Here is a 22,833-nt window from a genome sequence, read left to right on the forward strand (position 1 = left end):
CCATTTAAGAAAACCTTGAAACGGAAGGATGGAGGGAGAAAGGGGAAGGGAGGGGGTGCAGGGGGTCTGGGAGTAGCGAAGGGCGGCAAACTGTCAATATGAACACACAGCTACTTAGATCTAAATCTTAATTTTCAGAAACCAACACAGATAACTAAACACTTTCACATGTATTACTTTTTTTTTCTTATCAAAGTGTTATCATAAGAAGAAAGTAAGAAATTGATTCCATAGTCCATGATCCTCTTGTATTTTATTGATGTGTTTCACTATTTTATCACATATTGCAATGTGTTTTATAGCACATCTGGTATATGAGCACTGTATAACTCATAATGTACAACTCATAATTACAAGACATGACAAACCCCCACCAAAAAGGACCTCCTCCCCACAAACAAAACAAAAGGAGGCCACAAAAAAAAAATCAAAAATTTTACAACTCTTTATCAATAAGAAATAAAATTGAGTGACCAGACTCCTTCATAATTATAACATTTACTATATAATATGCCTTGGCCTTCAATAAAAGCAATATATGCAGATGGCAAGGAAGAACCAACTGTAAACAGCTTCACCACTCGAAGGTTGCAACTGCTAATCCGTCTGCAGAGAGATGCCTTTATTTCAGTGCATCTCATATGTTAGTGTAAAAGGAATAGAAAACACAAGAGGTACCATTTGTGTATTCTACATTTGCTTGAAAGAGAATGAGCCCCCCAATACTACCATGTTCTTACCAACTTCTTAAGCTGTCAATGAGGGGACCCTCTCCCCCCAACCCCCCCCAACCCTTCCCAAACAAAATGACAGTACAATTGTTAAATTGAGTAAAATGTTGATAGAATTTCAAACCAGTCTCTTCACTCAGTAAATGTGAACATTATCATGTCAAACTGAGTGCAGTACTACATTTTCCTCAAATGTGAAGATTTCAACACATTGAGAATTGCTAGATACATGAAAGTACTATTAAAAGTCCACTGGGTAAAGTCAAAGCAGTTTGCATTTAGCTCCTACTGGTGTGCCAGGATGATGCAAGTTAGTTAAAGTGACAGCTACTACTGTCCATGGTGAACCATGGTGTCGACGATCCACACCATGGATCTTGAGTTGACCGGGGAGCAAGTTACTTCTCATCAACGATCCATCTGCCCTTAGTTAATGGCTAACGGAGGACACAGAAGTCACACCACATGTTGGACCTGTCTAATCATGACTCTGACGTCTGACCATTAACTTATTCTCTGCAGAAAAAAAAAAAATGCAAATTAAAAAACTTTCAATAAGTTTAAATTTGCTTTTGACAAAGCTCTTTGTAGCCTTGTAGGTAGAACATAACTTTTTCTCTTCAAGTTTTTGACTGTGCAGTTACTTATAAGAGTATATTGTTTGTTTATACAAGGGTTTTCAAAATGACCACACTGTCAAAGAAATCGCATGAAAAGTTATGAATAAATCATATATAAGGTTATGAATAATCATGACACTATAGTAGGCTATAACACCCAACTTACCCTCAGGGGGACACCACCCTATTTGAAATATTATTCTTGATTGAGAATGCTATATTCATAGGAAGTGTCTACTTTTGTTCATGGAAATGAATTTTCAACACGATATATCTTTACAGCACCAACTGTGATGATCAGGTGTCTATGACTAGGTTATGAATATGTAACTCATAGCAAATGTCATAAATAAAATACTAGAAAGATAAAGCACATACCTTACACATCAGGTTATCACATGAAAGGCTTTGGCTAATAATATGATCATGAAGTGTATATGAATATACATTACACAAAAGGATATGAATATGCAAGCCACAACAAAAGGTTACTAATTAAACCAATACAAAATGTTATGAATATGTATGATAATATATCAATTGAAGTAGAGAACTTACTTAAATTCCTCGTGCCCCCTCTTTACACAATCCTTTAGGCTCCTCTTTGGTCCACTGAAAGAGAAAGAAAACAGACATAAGATATAAAATCAATTCACTTGTCCCAAGAATATTTTACTGCTTAAACTTAATGTAGCAGTTTTGAGGTGTACGAATTCTGTTTCTCAGGAAAGTACTGAAAGTTATATGTATATATGTAATACCAAGCTTTGCAGAGTGTGACAAATTGGGTTCAAATTCACCAGAACATAATTCTGTGAGAATTTCCAACAATGCAGTACCATGATTGTACAAACATTATTGTTGATTTTTAATTTAATTTCTCATCAATCTTTCACTAAAGCAGGATTTTGCCACTGGTCATATATTTGTGAGGTAGTTTGTCCAAATCTACCGACTTATAACTCACAATATGAATATAAGATTGTAATTGATCAAACTAAACACCCTCCTAGATTTTATTTTAATTATATAAAAGTGATTTAGCAAGTAACCCTTTCATCTAATATTCATCACATGCAAAATAATATCAGAAATTTTCAAATTACCATCCATCATTAAAATAATACTTGATTAATATATATATATATATATGTATGTATATAGCTGCATTTGTAAAATGATTTCTGAATCCTGTGAGAATATTTTACCAAAAATTGAATAATGCAAGAGGGGCTTCAAGTTTCTTTACATATTCAAATTATTTCAATATGAGAACAAAGCAAGGATGACTACACAGTCTGTAGCCACTACACAGTAAACCAATCTACAGCATGGATATATGCATTTCCAGACATTGCAGTTTGTAGTGAGGAGAAATCCTACAACAGCCGACTATTAATTAACAACCTTGTGGTTTTCACGGTAAGTTTAGCTGTGGGTACAAAGTCCAAAATTAGAAAGAAAACAAGAAAGAAAGAAAGAAAACCAAAAAGTAGAACTAGAACCAATACCACTATAAATCAAGCCATTTTCACCTTTAAGAATATCTTTGTAAAACCATTGTTTGCATTTTGTTAATGAATAGCTTGTTATTTTACACAGAGGTTATTATAAGTGGATGATGATGATGAGGATGATGATGTAAGCCTGTACAAAGAAGTACTCTATATGTATATGTAATCTTTGTACTTATGAGTACTTTGTTTCAGTTAAGGAAGGTTTCCCTTCAATACTCCCTTTTCAACAGCGAGTTGCTCACAAGCTCCCTCCTTCCCCCTCGGGAAAGCAATTAAGCACAATACTGTTTAAACCAACACCACCCCCAACCCCCCCCCCCCAAAAAAGGGAAACAAATTGTGATACAGACCCCCCACCCTACCTCCTACACCTCAATCCTTTTCCCCACCAAAAGTATCTAAAGAATTATATACTGATATATACTCAGATCACATAAGAGAATATTTCAAGGGTTTTAAAATATCTAGTTGTATTAATAGCTGAAAAAGCTTGAAGTCTTTCTGGAAAAAAAAAAAATATTGTTTTGAGGTAAATTTATGTGGTTTTCCCCTACAACTTATGAAAAGGCACTCTTATCAAGTATGTGCAGACAGGACACTGCAATGTCATAGACCACCAAACCACAGACAAAGGGTAGGTTTTAATTCAACATAGCGCTGAAGAAAAATATTGCAGCATTTGTCCCTTCTTTTATACTTTTTTTACATAAGAGAATACTTCGTGGGTTTTTATATATCTTGTTTTAATAATAGCTGAAAAAGCTTGAAGTCTTTCTGGAAAAATAAATAAATATTGTTTTGAGGTACATTTATGTGGTTTTCCCCTACAACTTATGAAAAGGCACTCTTATCAATTGTGTGCAGAAGGGACACTGCAATGTCAAAGACCACCAACCACAGACAAAGGGTAGGTTTTAATTCAACACAGCGCTGAAAAAAAAAAATATTGCAGCATTTATCCCTTCTTTTATACTTTTTAAAGTTTGCCACCCAGAGTCTAAGTGAATGCAAAAACAAATAATTTGCGACTGACACGGTATTGCATTTCAATCATTGTTGTCTACAGTATACAATACAAACAAGATAGGGAAAAGAGCAGGGAAAAAAAATACTGTTTGTGTTAGAGTGAGCACTAAATTTACAATATCATACTGTTTGTGTTAACATTTCTTAAAAGTGGTAAGTCACTAAAGTGGTTAAATTACATTATAACCACACATCCATAAAGTGTAAAATTGCACAATCAACAAAACTGTCAAAAAAAAACACACAAAAATACAGCATACAACACAATATAAAGTTGTAAACTTGCACAAGATACACGTAACTAAAAGACTTGGTAAATGATAATAAAAGTCGATAAGTGTGCACACATTACTCAGATTCTAAGAAAATTCTAAAGATCAAACTAAACGTGATCAAATTTACAAGAGTCGTAAATGTTATACGAGTGCTGGGTTAATGAGTGAAGTTACGAGTAGCTGTGTGCAGAAACTAGGAACAGTTAACGGGGCCCTCCAGTAATTCCATAGAGGGCGCTATCTAATCAGTCCTAATGAGTGTAGTCTGCACTGTTTACTGATCTCAGAATCAAAATTGTGTGTTCACAAGCATGCCGGATGAACTTGCATGCATACAGATCTGCTGGGTGATTTACTACTTCAATGTCCCACTTGTGCAGATTGACACCAAACGGAGTTAAGGTGCTTAAAACAATTAGTCGGACTTGAAACTTTCAAAACTATTATTGAAAGATCCCTCAATAATTACACACAAAATCGATTGAAACCTACGAACTGGAACGATCTACAGTCGGAGACTGCAGTTTGTCAAGTTTCAAGGAAAAATATTGGACCGACCGAACAGCGCCCTCTGTTAATTATGGGCAGATTGATGGCTCTAGAGCTCCAGTCTGGAAATGGACAGTAATAGGCATAAACGAAATCTTTCTACAAAATACAAATATTATCTCGTAATTCTCTTTTCCTGAGACAATTGTGCTCTCATACATACCTCTTCCATATTCTGGCTTCCATGAGGTTTCTTTTCTGGATATGCTTGTATCTGTCTCTAAGCATAGATCCTTCCGGCTGTCAATGGAAGAACAAAACAAGTATTATCTGTGGTTATTGAGAAATGCATTTCCATTATGGCATACTTCTGATATTATATTTTAACCAAAATTTTTAAACATAATTAGTTATTGTCCTCAACTATTAGCATGTTAAAAAAATTCTGGTAAATTTATTCTCACATGATGGTGAGGGTAGCATGAGTGTGGTAGGATACTATGGAGAGACAACCAAAGAAGAGTAAACTTTTGGCCGTCCTTGGTCTTTTGAGCATTTTTAATGGCCATGTGGAGGATCTATATAAACTGGTCAGTAACATATAATAAGTGTTTGAATCTTCTTTGCTAGGGATTCGATTTATAGGTCCATTTAAGTCATTGCCAGGATCATCAAATTGCAACCTTTCACCCCTCACAAAGAACTGATGCAACAATCTTTTTCTACTTCTTCATGAACTTGTACCCTCTATAGCTACAACATTTATCAAGCCCTTCCTAAATCATAACACCACAAACCACAGCATGTAATTGAAATGAGTGTAAACAAACCCAACTTTTATTACAAATGAAAGTACCTAAGCTGCAAAAAAAGAGATAAGAAAAGGAAGTTCCCTTTACCTTGATTTGTCTCAGAGATCCGACCAATTCTGTGCTAAGCTTGAAATCCACAGGAGGAGTCTTAAACCTGAGGGAAGATATCGGGCAAATGGAACAGACATAATAGGTGCTCACTAGTAAGATAGACTGTAGAAGTATTTCAACCAATTTTTCTATTCAAAATCACTGGATTATTTCAGCAAAATCGACTGGTTTAAGCAAAAATGAATTTCCAGGGTTATCACCAAACTTTCGAAACTAAAATGAGGAAATTGGTATTATGCACCTCTTTATTGCTAAAGCAAATATAATTTTGTGTGCAGGTTTAAACATGTACTAAGGTACCTTACATAATACTTTTAATACCTTTTATACAAGGTAAAAAAAAATGAAGCAAAAAGCCAACAGTCGCACTTCAACATTGGCAATATTTGAGAAGTGTTTCATTTTAAAGTGTTTGCTTTTTCTGATGAGTTAATGCGAACATATTCATAGCCTAAAATTAGGCCTCTAATGCTTTCACTGCACATGTACTCAGGCCTAGCCTAATTCCCATGTAATTCCCTATGTGAAATCTGTTACTGACTTCATATCATTCAGCCTAGTACCAATCTGACTGCACTCTGTTAGACAGTTAGACTAATACAGTTAATTGTTCTTCCTGAACGATGCACTAACTACAGAAGTGAAACATATTAGTCAATCTGATAGGGCAGTGTGATATGTTAGTATTTAAGCCCTTAGATCATGATTCAGAAACTGACCTATGTCGTCCGAGTCGTTTCGTCCCAGCATCAGCTATCTTCCATTTCTGCAGATTAAACTCCCTCCTTGCTGCTATTTTCTCCTTTTGTTTTTTAATCTCTTTTCTTAGAGCTTTCACCCTATAGACTTCATTCTGCCGCTTTTTCGCCATTTTGGCGCCTCGCCGCTGCCGTTCCTGAAAACGAAGAACAGAAGAATTCAAAATTCAAATTGCCTATCTTAGTCACTGACCACTGTTCCTACTCAGGCCTGATGAGGAAGAGGGGAGGGGAGGGGGATGGGATGATGTGTAAAGGACCTAATGTCACAGGGCTCAAACTCAATAAGGGTATGGGGGCAGGGAAATATGAGATACAGAATGGCATATTCCAATTTTCATAAAATACTTAACGTAAATGAAAAGTTCAATATGAATGACCCGGTGACGACAAGTGTCCTCGGGGCGCCACCTGGCTCTCAACATCCCAGCCTCTACGCTACTGACGGGTTATAAAGGTCTCTTCCTACCTTTGTCAAATCCCTACTGACCTATTTACCCTAATACCACACAGAATGCACTATTCCTTGCAAAATCCTGCGACCGGGAATCATCAAAGTGATGCACAAATTATATTCAGTTAAATTTATCCTCGCACTTCATATAAAAAAATTCAAACTTTGTTTACAAATTTCCTCGTCACTCTTCTGCTCCTCTCTCTCACTTGATGATTTTGTTCCGCTATTGCATTTATTGTACTCACCGCTGCTTGGATCATGGCCTGTTTCCTCCTCTGCTGTCTTGTCTTTCTTGACTCTGCGGTGGTAGGTGGGTTTGGAGTCGGAACATCTTCTTCCTCCTCACCTTCCTCCTCTTCTTCTGCTTCTCCATCTTCCTTTTTCTTTTCTGTCCCATCTGTCTGTTCCTCTTCGAATAGACCCGCCGACATTTCACTCAGGTAATTTTCCTACGAATAATTTTCAAGAGAAAGGGGATCATTTCATTCATTTGAATAATAAGTAGCCATAAATATGACAATTGGAATCGTGAAAGAAACAAGTCGTCTACTTCTAGGAAGCATTTATGGTGAAACTAACGAATTATTTTTTCGAAATACATTTTGCATCGGAATGTTAAAACTGATGAAACTATCACGTTGGAAACATTGATGGCAGTGTTTGATGAAGTTCACGTTATCTCTAGCATACAGGATCACTAATCTCTTACCTGTAATTCATTAGCTCGCCACTTTTTCACACCCTTGCTCCAAGAATCCACTATCTTCTTGTCCTTGATGTATTCCCGCTCTTCATCTAACGCCTTCCTTAGGAGTTTCTTATAGTTACAAATGAAAACAAAAGTATTGCATATAAATAGAAAATATAATTGTTCTATCTTAATCATGTTTTATTTTCTAACATAAGTACACAAAAATGAGCTAACCAATACATTCCACTTTTGAAAAAGGAAGCTTTCACTCTCATTGCCTCAAAGTCAGCAGCTAAAAAAACCACAAGCTTTGACAAAATATGCACAATGAATTAATGCATAATAGTGCAAAGCAAACCTGTATCGCACTTTTTTTGGCAAATTGTCCAAATGTTGTTCATTACAATACTGTGGCTTGAGCATCAGATTTGGTAGATATTCTACTAGAGAGAGACAGAAGCAGATGCCATTAGTGATATTGGTTAAGACAATGTTGGTGAGGATGCATCCCACAGCTGTACTAAAGCTTCTGAATCTGTTGCTAATTTTCTATGTGGAGTGATATTGTTCATGTAGGAGGGAATAAGTTACAGATATCTATTTCGTTACTGTTTTTCTACCTTTATTAACGTAATCGTCTATTTATGTTCTCAATTACTCAAACTAGTTGATACAAGCCCTCAGTGAATCCAAATGTACTTGATCTGAAGCATACACACATAAGATGCACCTCATGCTTCTCCCCTTTCCAGAAAGAAACTTCTCGTATTTATTCACAAAATTTCATTAATACATTCAATTATTTATTCGTAAACAATGATCTAACAATAACGTAACGTGACATAGGCTCCTTAGTCTGCGGCAAGACGTGTGTCACTTCTAAACAAGGTGTTTAAAGACCTTCATTCCATACTGGTAGGTTTATTAATATTCATTTAACATGTACTCTCTATAGATCATTTGACACAGGCAATGCAAATCATCATATCTCTTGCTTTGTTTATGCACTTGGTTTTTGCTGGAGGGAGCACCATCATACTTTTGTCCCCAGTTTTGGAGTGGCCACTGACCACTCTTACCCCATTCAACCCCCCTGAAGTACACCAGCTTTATGGTTTCTATGGCCCGTGCTAAGTTGTTCCCTGTGTAATGAATCTTTTAAACTTTCAGATGTAAAATTTGTGTAGGATCACTACTTTTCAACACATATGGATATCAAACCCATTTTAAAATGATGCAATACATAGGCTACTGTATGTATATGAAACACCTAGACTAATACAATACACATGCATGTTAGAAGGAATATCATGACATAGGCTACACTCACCTGATGATCATCAAAAGAGGGGTTGTAAGAAGCTCCAGGGTCCACTATCTCCACGGCATCGATCTTGGAAGATTTAATGTGATAGCTTCCTGGCACCTACCAAATGTAAATAGGACATATCCAAATCTGTTACTTGGCAGTCCAACCTTCTGAGATGAGGAGGGCAGGGGGAGGGGAGAGGGGGGGTGGGAAGGAGAGGAGTCAAAGAGTCTAACTACAAATTTAATTAATATAATCTCAGAAAGAAGAGGTTGCAATCTAAGAATAAGCAATTCAGCCATAGTGGGTTTGTGTTTGTGTCAGATAAAATATTTTCTTCTTTGCATTCAAAGTGTGTGTCCTCACATGGCAATTATATTTAGTTCCTGCTCTTCTACAAAAGTTGCAAACTACTCTGAATGTACTATGGTTAAGGTAGGGTTTTGTATTTGGCTAAAAATTTGACAAAACCTACCAATTATTTCTGTAACAGAAAAAGAAATTGCAATTCATCAAACTACCATCCTGATTGATTTTCCACTAAGTGGAAATTAGTTGAATGATTGATCAATTAATTTGATTAGATTCTCAACATTTTATCGTCTAGACAGTTCTTCATCAGTATCACTCATATGCATAAAGGAAACCTTTATACTTCAAATAAACCTTTAAAAGTTGGGGATTTTAGTATTGCACACCATCAAGAAAGTTGATCAAAATCATCTTAATGCTGTAATGAAGTAAAGTCTGTACTGCTAAATACATGATCAGTCCAATATTTGTTACATCAATCAGCAGGCAGAGTAGGGTTACTTATTTCAGTCAAAGGTCAGAGATAAATGGGTAAAGTGGGTAAAGTGGGGATATCACACAGTTTTACTCACCCTCTTCCTGACTCGCTTTGTATACAATAAGAAATGATGGTCAGCATTCTTTAATTTAGCTGGGATAACTTCTTTTGGACCTTCAGGAAAAAAATAGAAAACCAAATTACGAACTGTTAGTTGCTGTTTATACAAAGGAGACTCGCTCTTTCTGCAACCAAGTTGCTGGTAAAATGCAACAAACATAGTGCACTGTATCTTTGTTCACAGGATGGTATGATTAAATGTATCAGTTATGCTACAAGGTACTGTACTGGGTGTGTTTATATCCAGAGTACTTGCCAGGTTGTCAAAGAATTAAAGTAAATGAGGCCATCATAGACATAATTCATTCAAGTCAATCATTCCCCAAAAAAGCTCTGCCAAGGCATCGTCTTGTATAACTGCAACCCACAATGGTTACTTTGAAAGCCAAATTGGTGAAAGTTTATGATTGGTTGTGTACCTACATTCTTGTCATTATCTTTATTGATAAACATTTGGATGAAAACTGAGTAATAATCTGTTGAAATAGCAGTGAAACATCCCTCCATTTCGACTAACCTTCTCCCCAGAGGTCATATGATTCTGGCAGCTGTCCATTCATCTTGTCCTCTTCATCGATCACATCTTTCCTCTTCTGTCTAGCAGCCGCTGCCACTTTAAGCTTCCTGATTTCCCTTGCTGGCAGGATTCCGTTCATCCTTTCTATCTGACGAGGGGTGTTCGCACTTCTGTTTAGTTTATCGCCGCGAGGTTTAGCTCTTCAAAAGGAATGAAAAGTGAATAACCTTTAGAGTTTATTGGGATTTTTTTTTTAAGGCAAATGTCATGCATTAAACAAGACCAAACAAGCAATCAGGAAGCTTGTGTAGCCAGTCTCCATCTTTGACCTTTGAACTATGGGATTGCTCCCTGTCCATAATGAACAGAGTCTATTAGTGGCAAACTTGATCAACTTACTTTGGAACAGGAGGGATATGGGGATTCGGTTTCAGATTTTCATAAGTACGCAGAGGTCTGTTTCTGAAGGCATACTTGTCTCTCTTCTCTGGTTCTGGAAGGAAAGTTAAGTAAATTAAAATAAGATGAAATCAATCTAGAACAAAAACTGTTAGCAAACTGCTTATCCACTAAAGAACTTGTGTAAGAGAATTTGTAAAAGTAAGTGGGCCTGACATTTTGACCCTAGCAGGATCTTCTTCATAGGCTGAATGGCTCATTTAGCTTACTTTGAAACATAAAATTAGATAAAACTGAATGAATCTATTAGTTAATCTATTTCTCTCACATATATTTCTTGGTATTACATATGAAAACAAACATTTTATTACATGCCATACATTGCCATATGTGTTTCTCTGAAACTGCTGTTTAAGCTGTCATTCTTCTTGGCATTACTTGTTGTACAATATGTAATTATGAAGTAAAAATTAGTGACAATCTTCCAAGCCATTGTTAAATAAACACACCTTAGATAATGCATGGTATTAACTATTTTCATGCCAAGTAAGCAAGACAGCTGATGGTTGTACAGACTTCAATACATGTTGCACATGTAATGCTTATTTCAATCAGTACAAAAGGTATGTTTGTTGATGTTATTAGTTGTAAGTCATGACAAGTTTTGAAGACAGTTATATGAAAATAGTTGGTGTGTACAGGGCTAATGACAGCAAATTTAGATGTCTATCCCCATGGTTAAACCTTTGAGAAACTTGTGACAGCTGTTATCCCATGATCGTTATTCAGTTTGAAATAATTAATATACATGAAACACTGTAATTATGTGTTTACACTTTCTTGTGTGCAGTTTGGTTCCTTGTTTATGGAGCCAATGTAAAGGTAGCTGCTGTTGTTTGTTTAGCATTCAAGCAATACCTTGGCATCACTTTATAATATAATCTGTAAGAATGTAAATGTGAGGTTACTAACATGAAACCTTATGTCAAGACTGAATGAATACAACAAAATCACTTCCAGTTAGCTGGCTGAAAAGAAAGTATATATAATAAAATAAGGAGGGAGATTATAAATCTACAGGAAAGTGATCATATTACCTTTCTTCTCAGAGGAGCTTTTATTGTCAACAACAAATAAATCTTCATCTTGTTTTTCCGCAACAAGACCACTGTAAACATACAACAGGAATATTATGAAGGTTAACTTGATACATGTTTGTATCTGATACAATGTAGGCATAGGAGGAAGATAATCATGACATCTAGGTGCATTTTGTCATTACACAAAGATTTGATAATTCCTGTGGATGTAGATCTAAATGTTAACTATTTGCTTTTGAAACTTTCACATAGACCTGTTTTATTATTGCTTTATATTCCACCATACCTAAGACTGCACTCTTCTACAAATTTTCTAAAAGAAAATCATATGAACCACTTAATTATGAAGTCAATGTTACTGTGAATGAGATTGCTCAAATTAGCACACCACACAAATATAAAAATGTATGCCTTTCAAATCCTGCTATCTTTTTGTTACCTAGTATGTTGCCATGGACATTCAATATTTCACCAATGTTCAATATAAGAATAGGCTAAAGTTGTAACTTAATTTGATCATCTTGTTGAGCTCAGTCATTACATCATGATTCTTGTCAACTTAAGTATTGACCACGATAAATTCGTGCATTTGGTACCCATGTTAACATTAGGGAGTGGATTGCGAAATACAACACATTAGTAAAACTTTATTTACCCGGTTCGTTCTTGTACTCTTTGTTCTTCCAAAAAGTCTTCAATATCTTTAATATTGGAGTGTTTTCGCCAGTCCCTCTTGTTCTTCTTCGAAAACCTCTTTCGCTTTGAGTTTGACTTCGTAGCCATAATTTTGTCTTTCTAAGTGCTAACAGTTGAAAGCTTACCGTAACCCACGTTGCGAGTTCTTTAATAACGAATATTAAATCCTGAGTGATTCATGGTGACGTAATGCGCCGTTTGCAAATGCAGCTAATCTTTACCTAACAAATCCGCAGACATGATCTTACTACCATTACTTTGTCCAAGCAGGGAGCTACTACTCTAACAGCTCCCTGGTTCAATTATATCGTTCCCTCTCTCTCAAGAAACACGTTCATTATGCCTGTTGGAGCCTTTGGAATGGTGCCTTAGTAATAATAATAATAATTAGTAAGAAGAGGGATGGGAAGGGAAACTGGACAGAAAGTGTGGGGGATCCAAGTTAGTCTAATTTCTTCTTTACCACCCTATCCTCTTACATAAGGAAAGTAAACTAAATTTAGATATTATGGATCAGAACAGTATGTCACCCTTGATATTAAGAAAATACTTCTGCAGGCACTTGGAACAATATGTAACTCTCTTCTTCATCTTAATTACAGAGGTGCGCTTATTTTCGTTTTTAGTGGTTATCATGTATACTCGGACAGCGGAAGAAGGATCAACCTGGGATGGGCAGAACTTTAAGCAGTAGTTATGTTTCAGGGAAAAAAATAATTGCTACAAAACTTCCTTGCAAGATAAATATTCTGTGCTTTCCATAGCACAAATTACAAAATTTGATGTTACTAAAAACATGGGCACTTTTTAATTCCAAGTTTTCCTTAACAAAACGCAGTTATCATATACCAGATGAACTTCGAATGGGTGAAAGGGGCCGTACCCCATGTCCGAACCGCCGTCCCTGTTGGATCGACTTATTAGCAAACTGAGTGGAAAACAGCAATTGTGCTGCACGGTGAGCGAATGGCTTCAGCATGAAAGACTGAAGATTTAGTATCAATCTCTTGCGTTTGTGAAGTATGGTAGGTAGCATACGCCTATTAAAAGACCCATTAACTTACACACTGAATCACAAAAGTAATGTGGGCTCAAAGTCTAGATAAAAGTTCTCACAAGGTAAACGCTACTATTCTCTGGATAGCTGACTATTGGCATTCATGGTACCATCAATTTCACGTATCATCTCCGTGCAGCTTTTTTTGCCATGAGAGCCTGAACTTTTCGTCACTTTTAAACAAACCTCTTCACTCAATGGTAAACAATTTTTGTACAGTACCTGAGAGGCCTAAAGGGGTAGGCTAAAATTGTTTCAATTGACCCATTTTTTTGCACCACCTGTACTACCATTCATGCATTTCAAAATGCAAGTCACCAAACAAACCCGGATCCTGATTGATAACATGTGAAAAAAGATGTTCTCCTACTGCTATCTGGCACCTTTCCTTTTATCTATACCCCCTCCCCTGTTCTGCCTGGAGTTCCATCGTGTAATATAAAACAGTACAAAAGGATAACATATGTCACATAACTTTGTATTGAAAACCGCACAGAATAAGAGCAACAATGTAATTTGAAATACTCATTCTATAAAGCAGTGTAAGCTATTTTGTTGGAAGATGTTAATAAATTTATAAGCAAGCAAGAAGGCAGTGCTGGTGGCACTGAAACAGTGAATCCAGTAGTCATAGAGAGATCCAGCAACATGTTCAGGAAATCTTTTCAATTTATGACTTTTGTACTTCAAGTATCATCTTCTTCAGAATGTCTTTACAATTTTTTTTTACCATTCATGTTATGGTATGGGTTAGAAAATAAAAAGTCATGAAATTTCCATTGTATTATCTCATCTTTCATTTCATTAGTTTTCCTTTTACATATTGTAGCATTTGAACAATTATTTGTTGAAATGAGAAAAGTGAAAAGAGCAACCACATAATTGACTAGAATGGGATTTGAAGATGTTTGTAAATTCCTTTTTTCTTTCTAATTTGTTAAAAAATTCACAGTCAATACTGTTCATTTAATCTAATTGTTTTTAAAGGTTTGATTTGGAGGTGGGGGTGTGGGGAGGGGGGCTGATTCTGCATCATGAGTTTATAAAATAGATGCTACTGTTTATTACTCTTTCATAATATTTTCTTTTATCCATTCGATCATGATATAGCCAGGGCAGGAACGTCCATTACTGAGAATGATATAAGGTCTGTCTCCTGCTAGAATGACCAAAATGATACATTCTTGTTTTGTAATTACTTCGACCACCTCAAGGAAGTGCTCTTTTTTGCCGTTTATCGTCTCAGAATTGAGCTAATCGACCTATAAAACGGTCGCCATAATCTGTTATACTGTCTTTAGAAGTTTCCAACCATTGTCATTCCTTTCAGTTCATCAATGTACAATAACGCCAGGTCTACTGAAATTCTTTTTAGCTGCTGGTTTCTCCTCTTGGTACTCCAGAGGCAACTCTTTAGGCCATTCGTCTTTATCCACATCCTCCCTCAGTGGTGATGTTTTCGGTGAAGCCACCACGATGGGTAAGCTGCCACATTCTTCCCTGAACTCCACCACATGGAGACCTTTCCTGTCTGCTATCTGTTGATGAGTCTCCTGCCACAAAGAATAATCAATAACTGGGTTCTCAAGAAAAGTTTTTCTTTTGGTGGAGAGAGTTAGGTAAATATGTTATGCAATTTTATTAGATCTGAAAATTCTACAAAAGAGTTCTTTGAGTTTTCCACATAAATATACCATAATGTGTTCCCCACAAATATATAGCTAAAATACACCATGTTAGGTCATACAAATAAGTCATTGTTTTCTGTTCAGACAGAACACAGTACAAACTTAGGGGATTGCATCAAAGGCAAATCTGTGAATCCGAAGCCCACTAAAATTGATGTGGTGGCAGAAATAAACGTAGTTAGATTAACGTTGTTACCGTATGAGATTTTTCCATATCGATATATCATAAGTTTTATTCTCCCCTACCAAAAATATACAGCCTAATTTTCTCTTTCTGAGTCGTAGAAAACCCCTCATCGTATTCATACAGAAAGCAGCACAAATTACTGAACTGCAAAATGTGCAAATCTGTGAATCTGATGGAAAATGTAGTTAACTTGATTTTGCTTCCAGAAATGAAAACAGTATACATTGTGAAGGCTTGTGTATTGCTAATGGAGACTCACCTGACTTAGGAGTCCACGCATGGTTGCGTTGGTGACACTAATAGGATTAGTGCAACCATACACTTTGGCATGTATGTCTTTTATTCCTGCCAATTTACAGATCTCTTGAATCACTCGATGACAACGCAATCCATGGCCTAGAACGAGGAAAGGGAAGGTAAACTTCAATCTTGGTGGATAAATTTCTTTATCAATGGTGTTGAGATATGGTGAAAGTTTCACAATTATGCTCACAATCAGAAGTACACATTTGAAAATACAGATTATCTGGAAAACAACTTGCAGAATAAAAGTAGGCATTATTTAACAATGTCAAATTTATATTACATATACAACCAAAATGTTAACTCTGAGTCTATTGTGCTTCATGCAAGCTTGAAACATAACTGCATACCTTTATTTTGCTTCTTCATGCGTACCCTAGTGACGTTAAATTTGCTCTCTATATCGTGAAATATTGTGTGATCATCATATCTCTCAATGTACTGGATATTGCTGGCTGCTCTGTTCTTGGCTTTCCTCAGGGCGGACATTACATCAGGGGCTTTCCCTAACGATACACCTAGGCGAGATAAATTTGACAAAGATGTGAAAACCTGATAAGGTGAAATCAGTGACGATGGAATCAATATAGTAAGAAATATGTGACCCCAATTAAATGTAAAATGTGGTTCTTAGACTTAATAACCCTTTCACTCAACTAGATGCACAACCAGAGTACTTAAGCCATGTCAATTCTGTGAAACATGGTCACAAAAGTGCATGAGACCTTTCAGCATATATCACCAGTCATCCAGACACCATTGACAAATTCACAGGTCAAGAAATGGCATCAACAGAAAGCTTTGACTGAGGAAGGCAGCAAAATGAGTAGAAACAAAGAGAAGCAAGGCATGAGAAATGAAATAGCGAAAATAAATATAACTAGGGCATATAACCCATTTTGATGAGAGTATGAGGTCATTTTGAGGCAAGGGTTGGGAAAGTTTGATCAGGTTATTAAAGCCCTTACAAGCTTTGACAGGTAAAATACCTCATATATCACAGGTCTTCTTTATGTATTTACCAAACCGAAAACATAAAATAAAAAATTGTAAATTACTACTAAACTGTCATATGGTATTTGACATAGTTTCAGGATTCACCTACCTACAGCACCATTTTTGTTTCCAACTACCACCAATGCCGACATGCTCCTCTTACGCCCAATGCTCCCCACCATATTAAAGACTCGTCTCATGTGGAGGACACAAGAATCAAACCCTTCAAAGGTTTCTGTAGAAATAATGAAAATGAAGGGATTTTAAGGATATCACAAAAATGGAAATAACATTATTGTATCTTTGCAAACAAATAGTTAAGACTGATCCTGATCAGTAATATCCTGTTGATGAGGTGTATATAACTTTCAAAAATACTTTGCACACCAAACTTGAGGGAACAGATGGAAAACTCAGCAGAAAGTCTGGAATAATTTAGGCTAGACAACATCTGTAAAGCAATGTCTGGAGAACTGCAGCTTTGATGTGCATCTCCTTATTCTACGATGGTCTGTGAGGTAATTAACGGTACAAAATTGGCTTTGAAGCTTTAATCTCCACTTAAGCAAGATTGACTATCTTAAGACAATTATGTAACTGACCGACCACCTTTATGGTTCACTTCAACAAAACTGCTACAGAAGCCATTCATCAAACTACTTGGTCAAACAATTATGAAAACCTGGGTCAGCATTAACTTTTTGACAACTCTACTGACCCCCAGGAATGGGATCCGGTGGTCCAAGATGTCTTCCTCCCCAACTCTTTGAGGTCCATCCTCTGTCTTCCATAGCTACTCTTCTCCTTCGTTTCTTGTCCCATCTCTCTCGGATCTCCTGCAGCTTTTCTTCTCGGAATGGATCTAACTCTCGTTTCTGGATGCTCTGTAACTTGTTATCCATCAAAACTGGAGAGTTCAGTCCTGGCCAGCTCACAGGTAATTTACCTAGCAAAAGAAAAGTATAAATTGTTCTGTTCCATTAAAATTCACATTATTTAAACAGAACATTTCTTGTGAATGACACTTACTACTTAGCATCTGCATTAAACTAGATTGAAAAAAAAGAGAAAAAAAAGAGAGGAGTTGTAAAACTTGAAATATTTCTATTTCAATATTCTCCATGTAAAGATAACAAAAACTTGACCATATCTAACCATGAGACATTAAAATGAAGCAAGATGGAAGATGAGTTTCACTCAACCCTCTTGAAGATAAATAGTAACATTTCTGAAATGTTTATTGGTTGGTATCTTATAAGGGCAAGAGCTGAGTATTGAAATTATTCAAAGAAAGACAAATTTTCTAGTGTATTCTCAAAGACTTACCATCACCAATGAATTGACCCTTATTCAGATCTTTTCGTATTCTCTTTGCTGGTCTCTTCCCTCTGGCTTTCGTCTGAGCTTTGCCAGTGACAGCAACCACTCCTTTCCATATTTCATTGGCAGTCACTGAAATCACAAAGAGAAAATTAATAAGAGTTTAATCGAAACAATTCTCCAAAAGAAAGTTGTGAGTAAAGAAGGTAAATTAACTTGACAATTGCTGCAGATCCCAGTAATTGCACACTGGTGTGAGATAACGACACATTTAATCATTTCCTAAGTCTAAGTACGTAAATTTTTAATAATTTATAGTGTCAACACAGATATTATTGGGATAACCGTACAAAAGTTTGTCAGTCTTATTACCAAATATACTAGAAAGTGAAAACATGGTTACCCATGCTCAAACTTTTAGTATTTCACTACCCCTCTTAGAAAAAAAAGTCACACATGCCAGATATTTAACCATTCATCTAAACACACCTTAATAGCAGGGATATAATTTTATGGATCAGAGCTTCTAGGAAGGAAAAGTTAACAGAAAAAAAAGTCACACATGCCAGATATTTAACCATTCATCTAAACACACCTTAAATAGCAGGGATATAATTTTATGGATCAGAGCTTCTAGGAAGGAAAAGTTAACATGCTATGAGGCTGGCGCCAAAGTTGATGACCCTTTAAACTTCAAACCAGAATGCACCATTATAAAATCATAATAAAGTTGATATTTTCTTAACGTTAAAATTGTTAAATAGTACACTTACGCCTATTGTACCAACTGGCGCATCTCTGAGAAACTAACGTTCCACCTCTTGTGTCTGGTGATTCTAGCACCTGGTAGCATCTCCTGAGTGATGCATAGTACCGGCATTGTTGTGTTGGAGTGAAATCTGAAGCAAAATAATATCATACTAACCCATATTATACTCATGTCATGTCTGAGTCACATGTTAGAAATCAAACAAAATGCATACATTTGACATTTGGTACCCAAATGATTCAGTATGCAAGGAGGGAAATAGGTGGTATTGTGTGAAACACTAAAGTAAACATTCTACCTATGGCTTACCTTATGACATTGCCTAATGACAGTAACGTTACTCTTAGGCTAACTGATTAATTTGCACAATAGTAATATTTCACAGAACAAAAGTAATATACAAAAAGGAATTAAAGAAGTATAACTTATCATGGAACAAGCTAGGGTCATATGTAGTCGGTAATGGCATAATTGCAGAATACCTTGCTAACCTAGTACTTTTGCTCTCCCTGACGGTGTAGCCACAACAGCATAATACATTGAACTAAGTTTGTTTTGGCATATCTCCTCATACTGAAGTCCCCTATGTATTATTTAAGTGTCAATTAGGCCTAGGTCACATAGTAATATTGATGGGTTGTTCTCAAAAGGAATTGCCAAAAAATCAATCTTCCTGACGGTGTAGCCATAGCAGCATAATACACTGAAGTTATTTTTGGCATTTCACCTCGTATTGAACTCTCCTATGAATAAATGAACCAACGTTGTATCCGCAACAGCATGATATATATTTTTGGGGGGTATTTCTCTTTGTATAATTACTAGCCTTGACTCTCATACAGACGCCGTAGCCAACCTTTTAAGGGTGTAGGTTGCTTCAAAGTTACTGGGTATTCTGCAATTAATCCTCGGTAATGATTAGTTGGGAGGAATTTGAGCTAGAATCTTTCTTGAACAAATACGTACATAGGCCTATATTATACTTATTTATACTGGAGTGATGAGAAAGCCAGTTTTCGCAGAAGCAGTCCCCACACTTTAATTTAGATAAGAGACAAACATGTGAATATAATGCTGTCTATTTAATGAGTAATCTTACTCCTACTCTTAGGCCGATGCTCATAAACATGATTTAAAGCCAATAAATATCCCTTTTCGGGTAATACACATACTACCAATTCTCAGTTGACCGAACAATTCAACTAGTTTCCGAGACGTCATTTTAACTAGTCTCCCAGTTCTTGAACTCCCGCAAGAGAAGTGCAGTTAATTGAATGACCAGAATTGAGAAACTTATATGCTATGAATAAACGATACATATCACCGCAGTGTTCGAAAAACCTTTGAAGATACCTGACAAACCAGTGTAATACTTTCACAGCCCGAGTTCATACCAAACATTTCGCAAAACTTCCTTTTGCTCATATTGTTTTCGCATTCCTTCCATGTGTAGAACAAGACTGTAACTTAGGTGAAGAAAAGGAACACAAGAGAAGGTGCAGCAACAATGACAAGAGAGAAGGTAGAGGGAAAGGGAAGGAGGGGGATGGGGAAGAAAAAGAAAGGAGAAGGAAGGGATAGAAGATGTGGAGGGGAGGAATTGCGGGGCATGGTAAGAAAGTGGAGTAGGAACAGTTTTCCTACATTGCTAATGCTACATAAAGTACACTGGAATGCAGACAGACATTCTTCTCAGTAAATTGAACTTTAAAGGCATTGAAGACTCGCCCCAAACCGCGTGCGGCCATCTGAAAAAGTTAACTTTCAGTTGCTTGCAAGTGACGTTTTGTTCGTGTCGCTACAAAATGCAGACAGTACAGTAATCAGGCGCGTATCCAGGATTTTTTAACCCGGGGGGCGCGAATTACTATCTAAGCGGAGCGCCACCATCGGTTGGCGCGGAGCGTACAAGAAAATTTCTGGTTTTGATACCCCCCAGATCACCGGAAATGGCACTTCTCGGGCTTGAAAATGACCAACCAGATGTACACTTTTGCCTGAGTACCAAGTATTTCCCAATAGTTTGTTTCCATCAATAACATTTTTGAAGATTGTCACCAGTCACACATCATGTTCGACCTGATTGCATGTCCTGTGGATCATTGCTTTTGTAGGTGATTCTACGTCACGGCCCACAATATCCGAAAGCCCCACTTTTCATGGTTTTAAGCCCATTGTTTGTTTAGAATTTGAAAATTCACATTTCTCGTGAATAAAATCACTTGAAAACATACCCATAATGTTGCACAAAATTCAATCTATGGACAACCAATATAGAAAAACCCCCTTCAACCACTAACAGACAGGTCAAAATTGCACGAGTAGAGGGAAGTATGATGATGAATGTTGGTGAGGAAATTTTCGAAAATTCAGACACAGTTAATTTATTGGTGTAGAAATATTAAAACCTCTTATAACGGCTATTATAAAACTTGGTTGAAGGAAATGAAAAATACCAGATATTTCCGATATCAGATAACCGTACACTACACACATAGGCGTAGGAGGCGGGGGCTGCAGCCCCCCCCCCCCCAACCAGATTTTTCCCCTGAAAATTCGGGCAATATGCTGAGAATTTTTCGGGCACCTACTGAAAGAAAAATTAATAGCAATGGTGTAGCTTAAGGAAATGAATAGTTTAAAAGTTATCTCCTTGGTAATTAAAATAAAGTTCTAAGCTTGGCCGACTAATTCGCCATTACCACTGTAAAAGAGAGTTTTGACATAATTGGACCTGTATGCCTTTTCTCCATAAGACATTTCATTGTTTACATTAGCATCCGGCGGTATACTGCGCAACTTTCACGGACCGTACGGTACACGATGCGATGTAATGACCGATGCTTGCTTATATGATATTGACATTAACATGTTGAATGCGCGCTTTGCGCGCGAAAAATGTTGGTTATATTTTTCGGGCAAGTCGTTACAGCCCCCAAGTCCAATTGGGCTCCTACTACACACATAGACAGTTTTGAGGCTGTTCACCCTGGAACATGCATTTTCATGCTCACTGATATGATGTGATATCTGCTCTTTGCTTTGCCAAGGGAGGGGCGAAGCCTGTAGGCAAACTATCTAAGCGTAGCGCCACCATGAGTTGGCGCGAAGCGTACAAGAAAATTTTGGCCGAAAATGCCTCCCAGATCGCTGGAAATGACACTTCCCAGGCCTTGTAAGTTGCATCTAAGCATTGTCTTTTTTGAAATTACTGGCGATATCATAAAGAAAATTTGCTCGGGTGGGGGGGGGGTGGTCGCCCCTTCCCGAAATGCGTCATGTTCCCCGACGACTCGGTTGAGTTCAAGACCAGCCACAGTTGGTTCCATAGCACAATTGTACAATTGTTTAAGGCGTCCATACACAAACACGCGTTATGATAGACCATATATAGCATATATATATAGATACATTAGTGAAAGAGGAAAAATGGAAACGTCAAAATGTCGGTGTATGGGGTAGGGTGAGGCGCACGTCCCCTCCGTAATCCTCGATCTGTCACTGGCTACCCTGTGTATATTATAGGGGTCAACGCTGTAATTATGACCGTTCCTCTTTCACTTCCCGAGGTCTTGGCGTTTATCTTCTACTCCCTCCTGTTCTCCTTTTTCTTCTTTTCCCTTCCTTCCTCTCCTCCTTTTCTTTTTTCCCCCTCCTTTTCCCTTTTTTCTTCTCTTTTTTCTCTCCTCTTTTCCTTACCCGGGGGGCGCGCGCCCCCAACGCCCCCCCCTGGATACGCACCTGGTAATGAAACGTGATACCTTGTTATCTTTAGCTGGACCTGAGATGTCCATCGCTGTATTGTTTGTACACAGTGCTGTGGGTATTGACCGCAGCTGTATGTACTGACTATACACAAGTGTCTAATTACCAATGGTAGCAAGCTGTGTGTGTGTACTTTCTGTGATCGATGGTGGTGTCTAACAGTTCTGTTACACCTCATTCGAAACTAGGTCAGATTACCGGCACTGGACGTTTCTTTTTGCGCGAGTGCATGATCACACCCTTTAATGGCCATTTGTACAAAAGATTCTACCCAAGTTTCCCACTCCCCAAACATCCATCCCCCACCCCCTCCACACATGTAACATTTCA

General features: G+C 37.1%; 2 protein-coding genes across 3 annotated transcripts; both read right to left on the reverse strand.

The window, feature by feature from the left end:
- Positions 1–234: 234 nt before the first annotated feature.
- Positions 235–12,577, reverse strand: LOC139971114 (ribosome biogenesis protein NOP53-like). Its single transcript, XM_071977316.1, has 13 exons — positions 12,378–12,577; positions 11,720–11,790; positions 10,623–10,716; positions 10,224–10,423; positions 9,681–9,760; positions 8,818–8,913; positions 7,506–7,613; positions 7,042–7,245; positions 6,301–6,476; positions 5,558–5,624; positions 4,882–4,958; positions 1,910–1,963; positions 235–1,247 (listed from the first exon to the last, which is right to left on the reverse strand). Exons 1-13 carry the CDS (start codon positions 12,503–12,505, stop codon positions 1,241–1,243), a joined length of 1,362 nt encoding a protein of 453 aa, XP_071833417.1. The 5' UTR covers positions 12,506–12,577; the 3' UTR covers positions 235–1,240.
- Positions 12,578–13,932: 1,355 nt separating this feature from the next.
- LOC139971224 (small ribosomal subunit protein uS5m-like) lies at positions 13,933–20,058 on the reverse strand. 2 transcript variants are annotated; one of them, XM_071977501.1, is made up of 8 exons: positions 19,911–20,058; positions 18,743–18,868; positions 17,976–18,101; positions 17,368–17,595; positions 16,759–16,884; positions 16,004–16,171; positions 15,610–15,746; positions 13,933–15,028 (listed from the first exon to the last, which is right to left on the reverse strand). In XM_071977501.1, the coding sequence occupies exons 1-8, from the start codon at positions 19,957–19,959 to the stop codon at positions 14,810–14,812; spliced, it is 1,179 nt and encodes a 392-aa protein (XP_071833602.1). In that variant the 5' UTR covers positions 19,960–20,058; the 3' UTR covers positions 13,933–14,809. The 2 variants fall into 2 exon arrangements, with proteins under 2 accessions (XP_071833602.1, XP_071833603.1); XM_071977502.1 differs by having other exon boundaries at positions 19,914–19,990.
- Positions 20,059–22,833: the final 2,775 nt, after the last annotated feature.

This window comes from Apostichopus japonicus, chromosome 8, assembly GCF_037975245.1.
Source record: "Apostichopus japonicus isolate 1M-3 chromosome 8, ASM3797524v1, whole genome shotgun sequence".
Taxonomy (NCBI): domain Eukaryota; kingdom Metazoa; phylum Echinodermata; class Holothuroidea; order Aspidochirotida; family Stichopodidae; genus Apostichopus; species Apostichopus japonicus.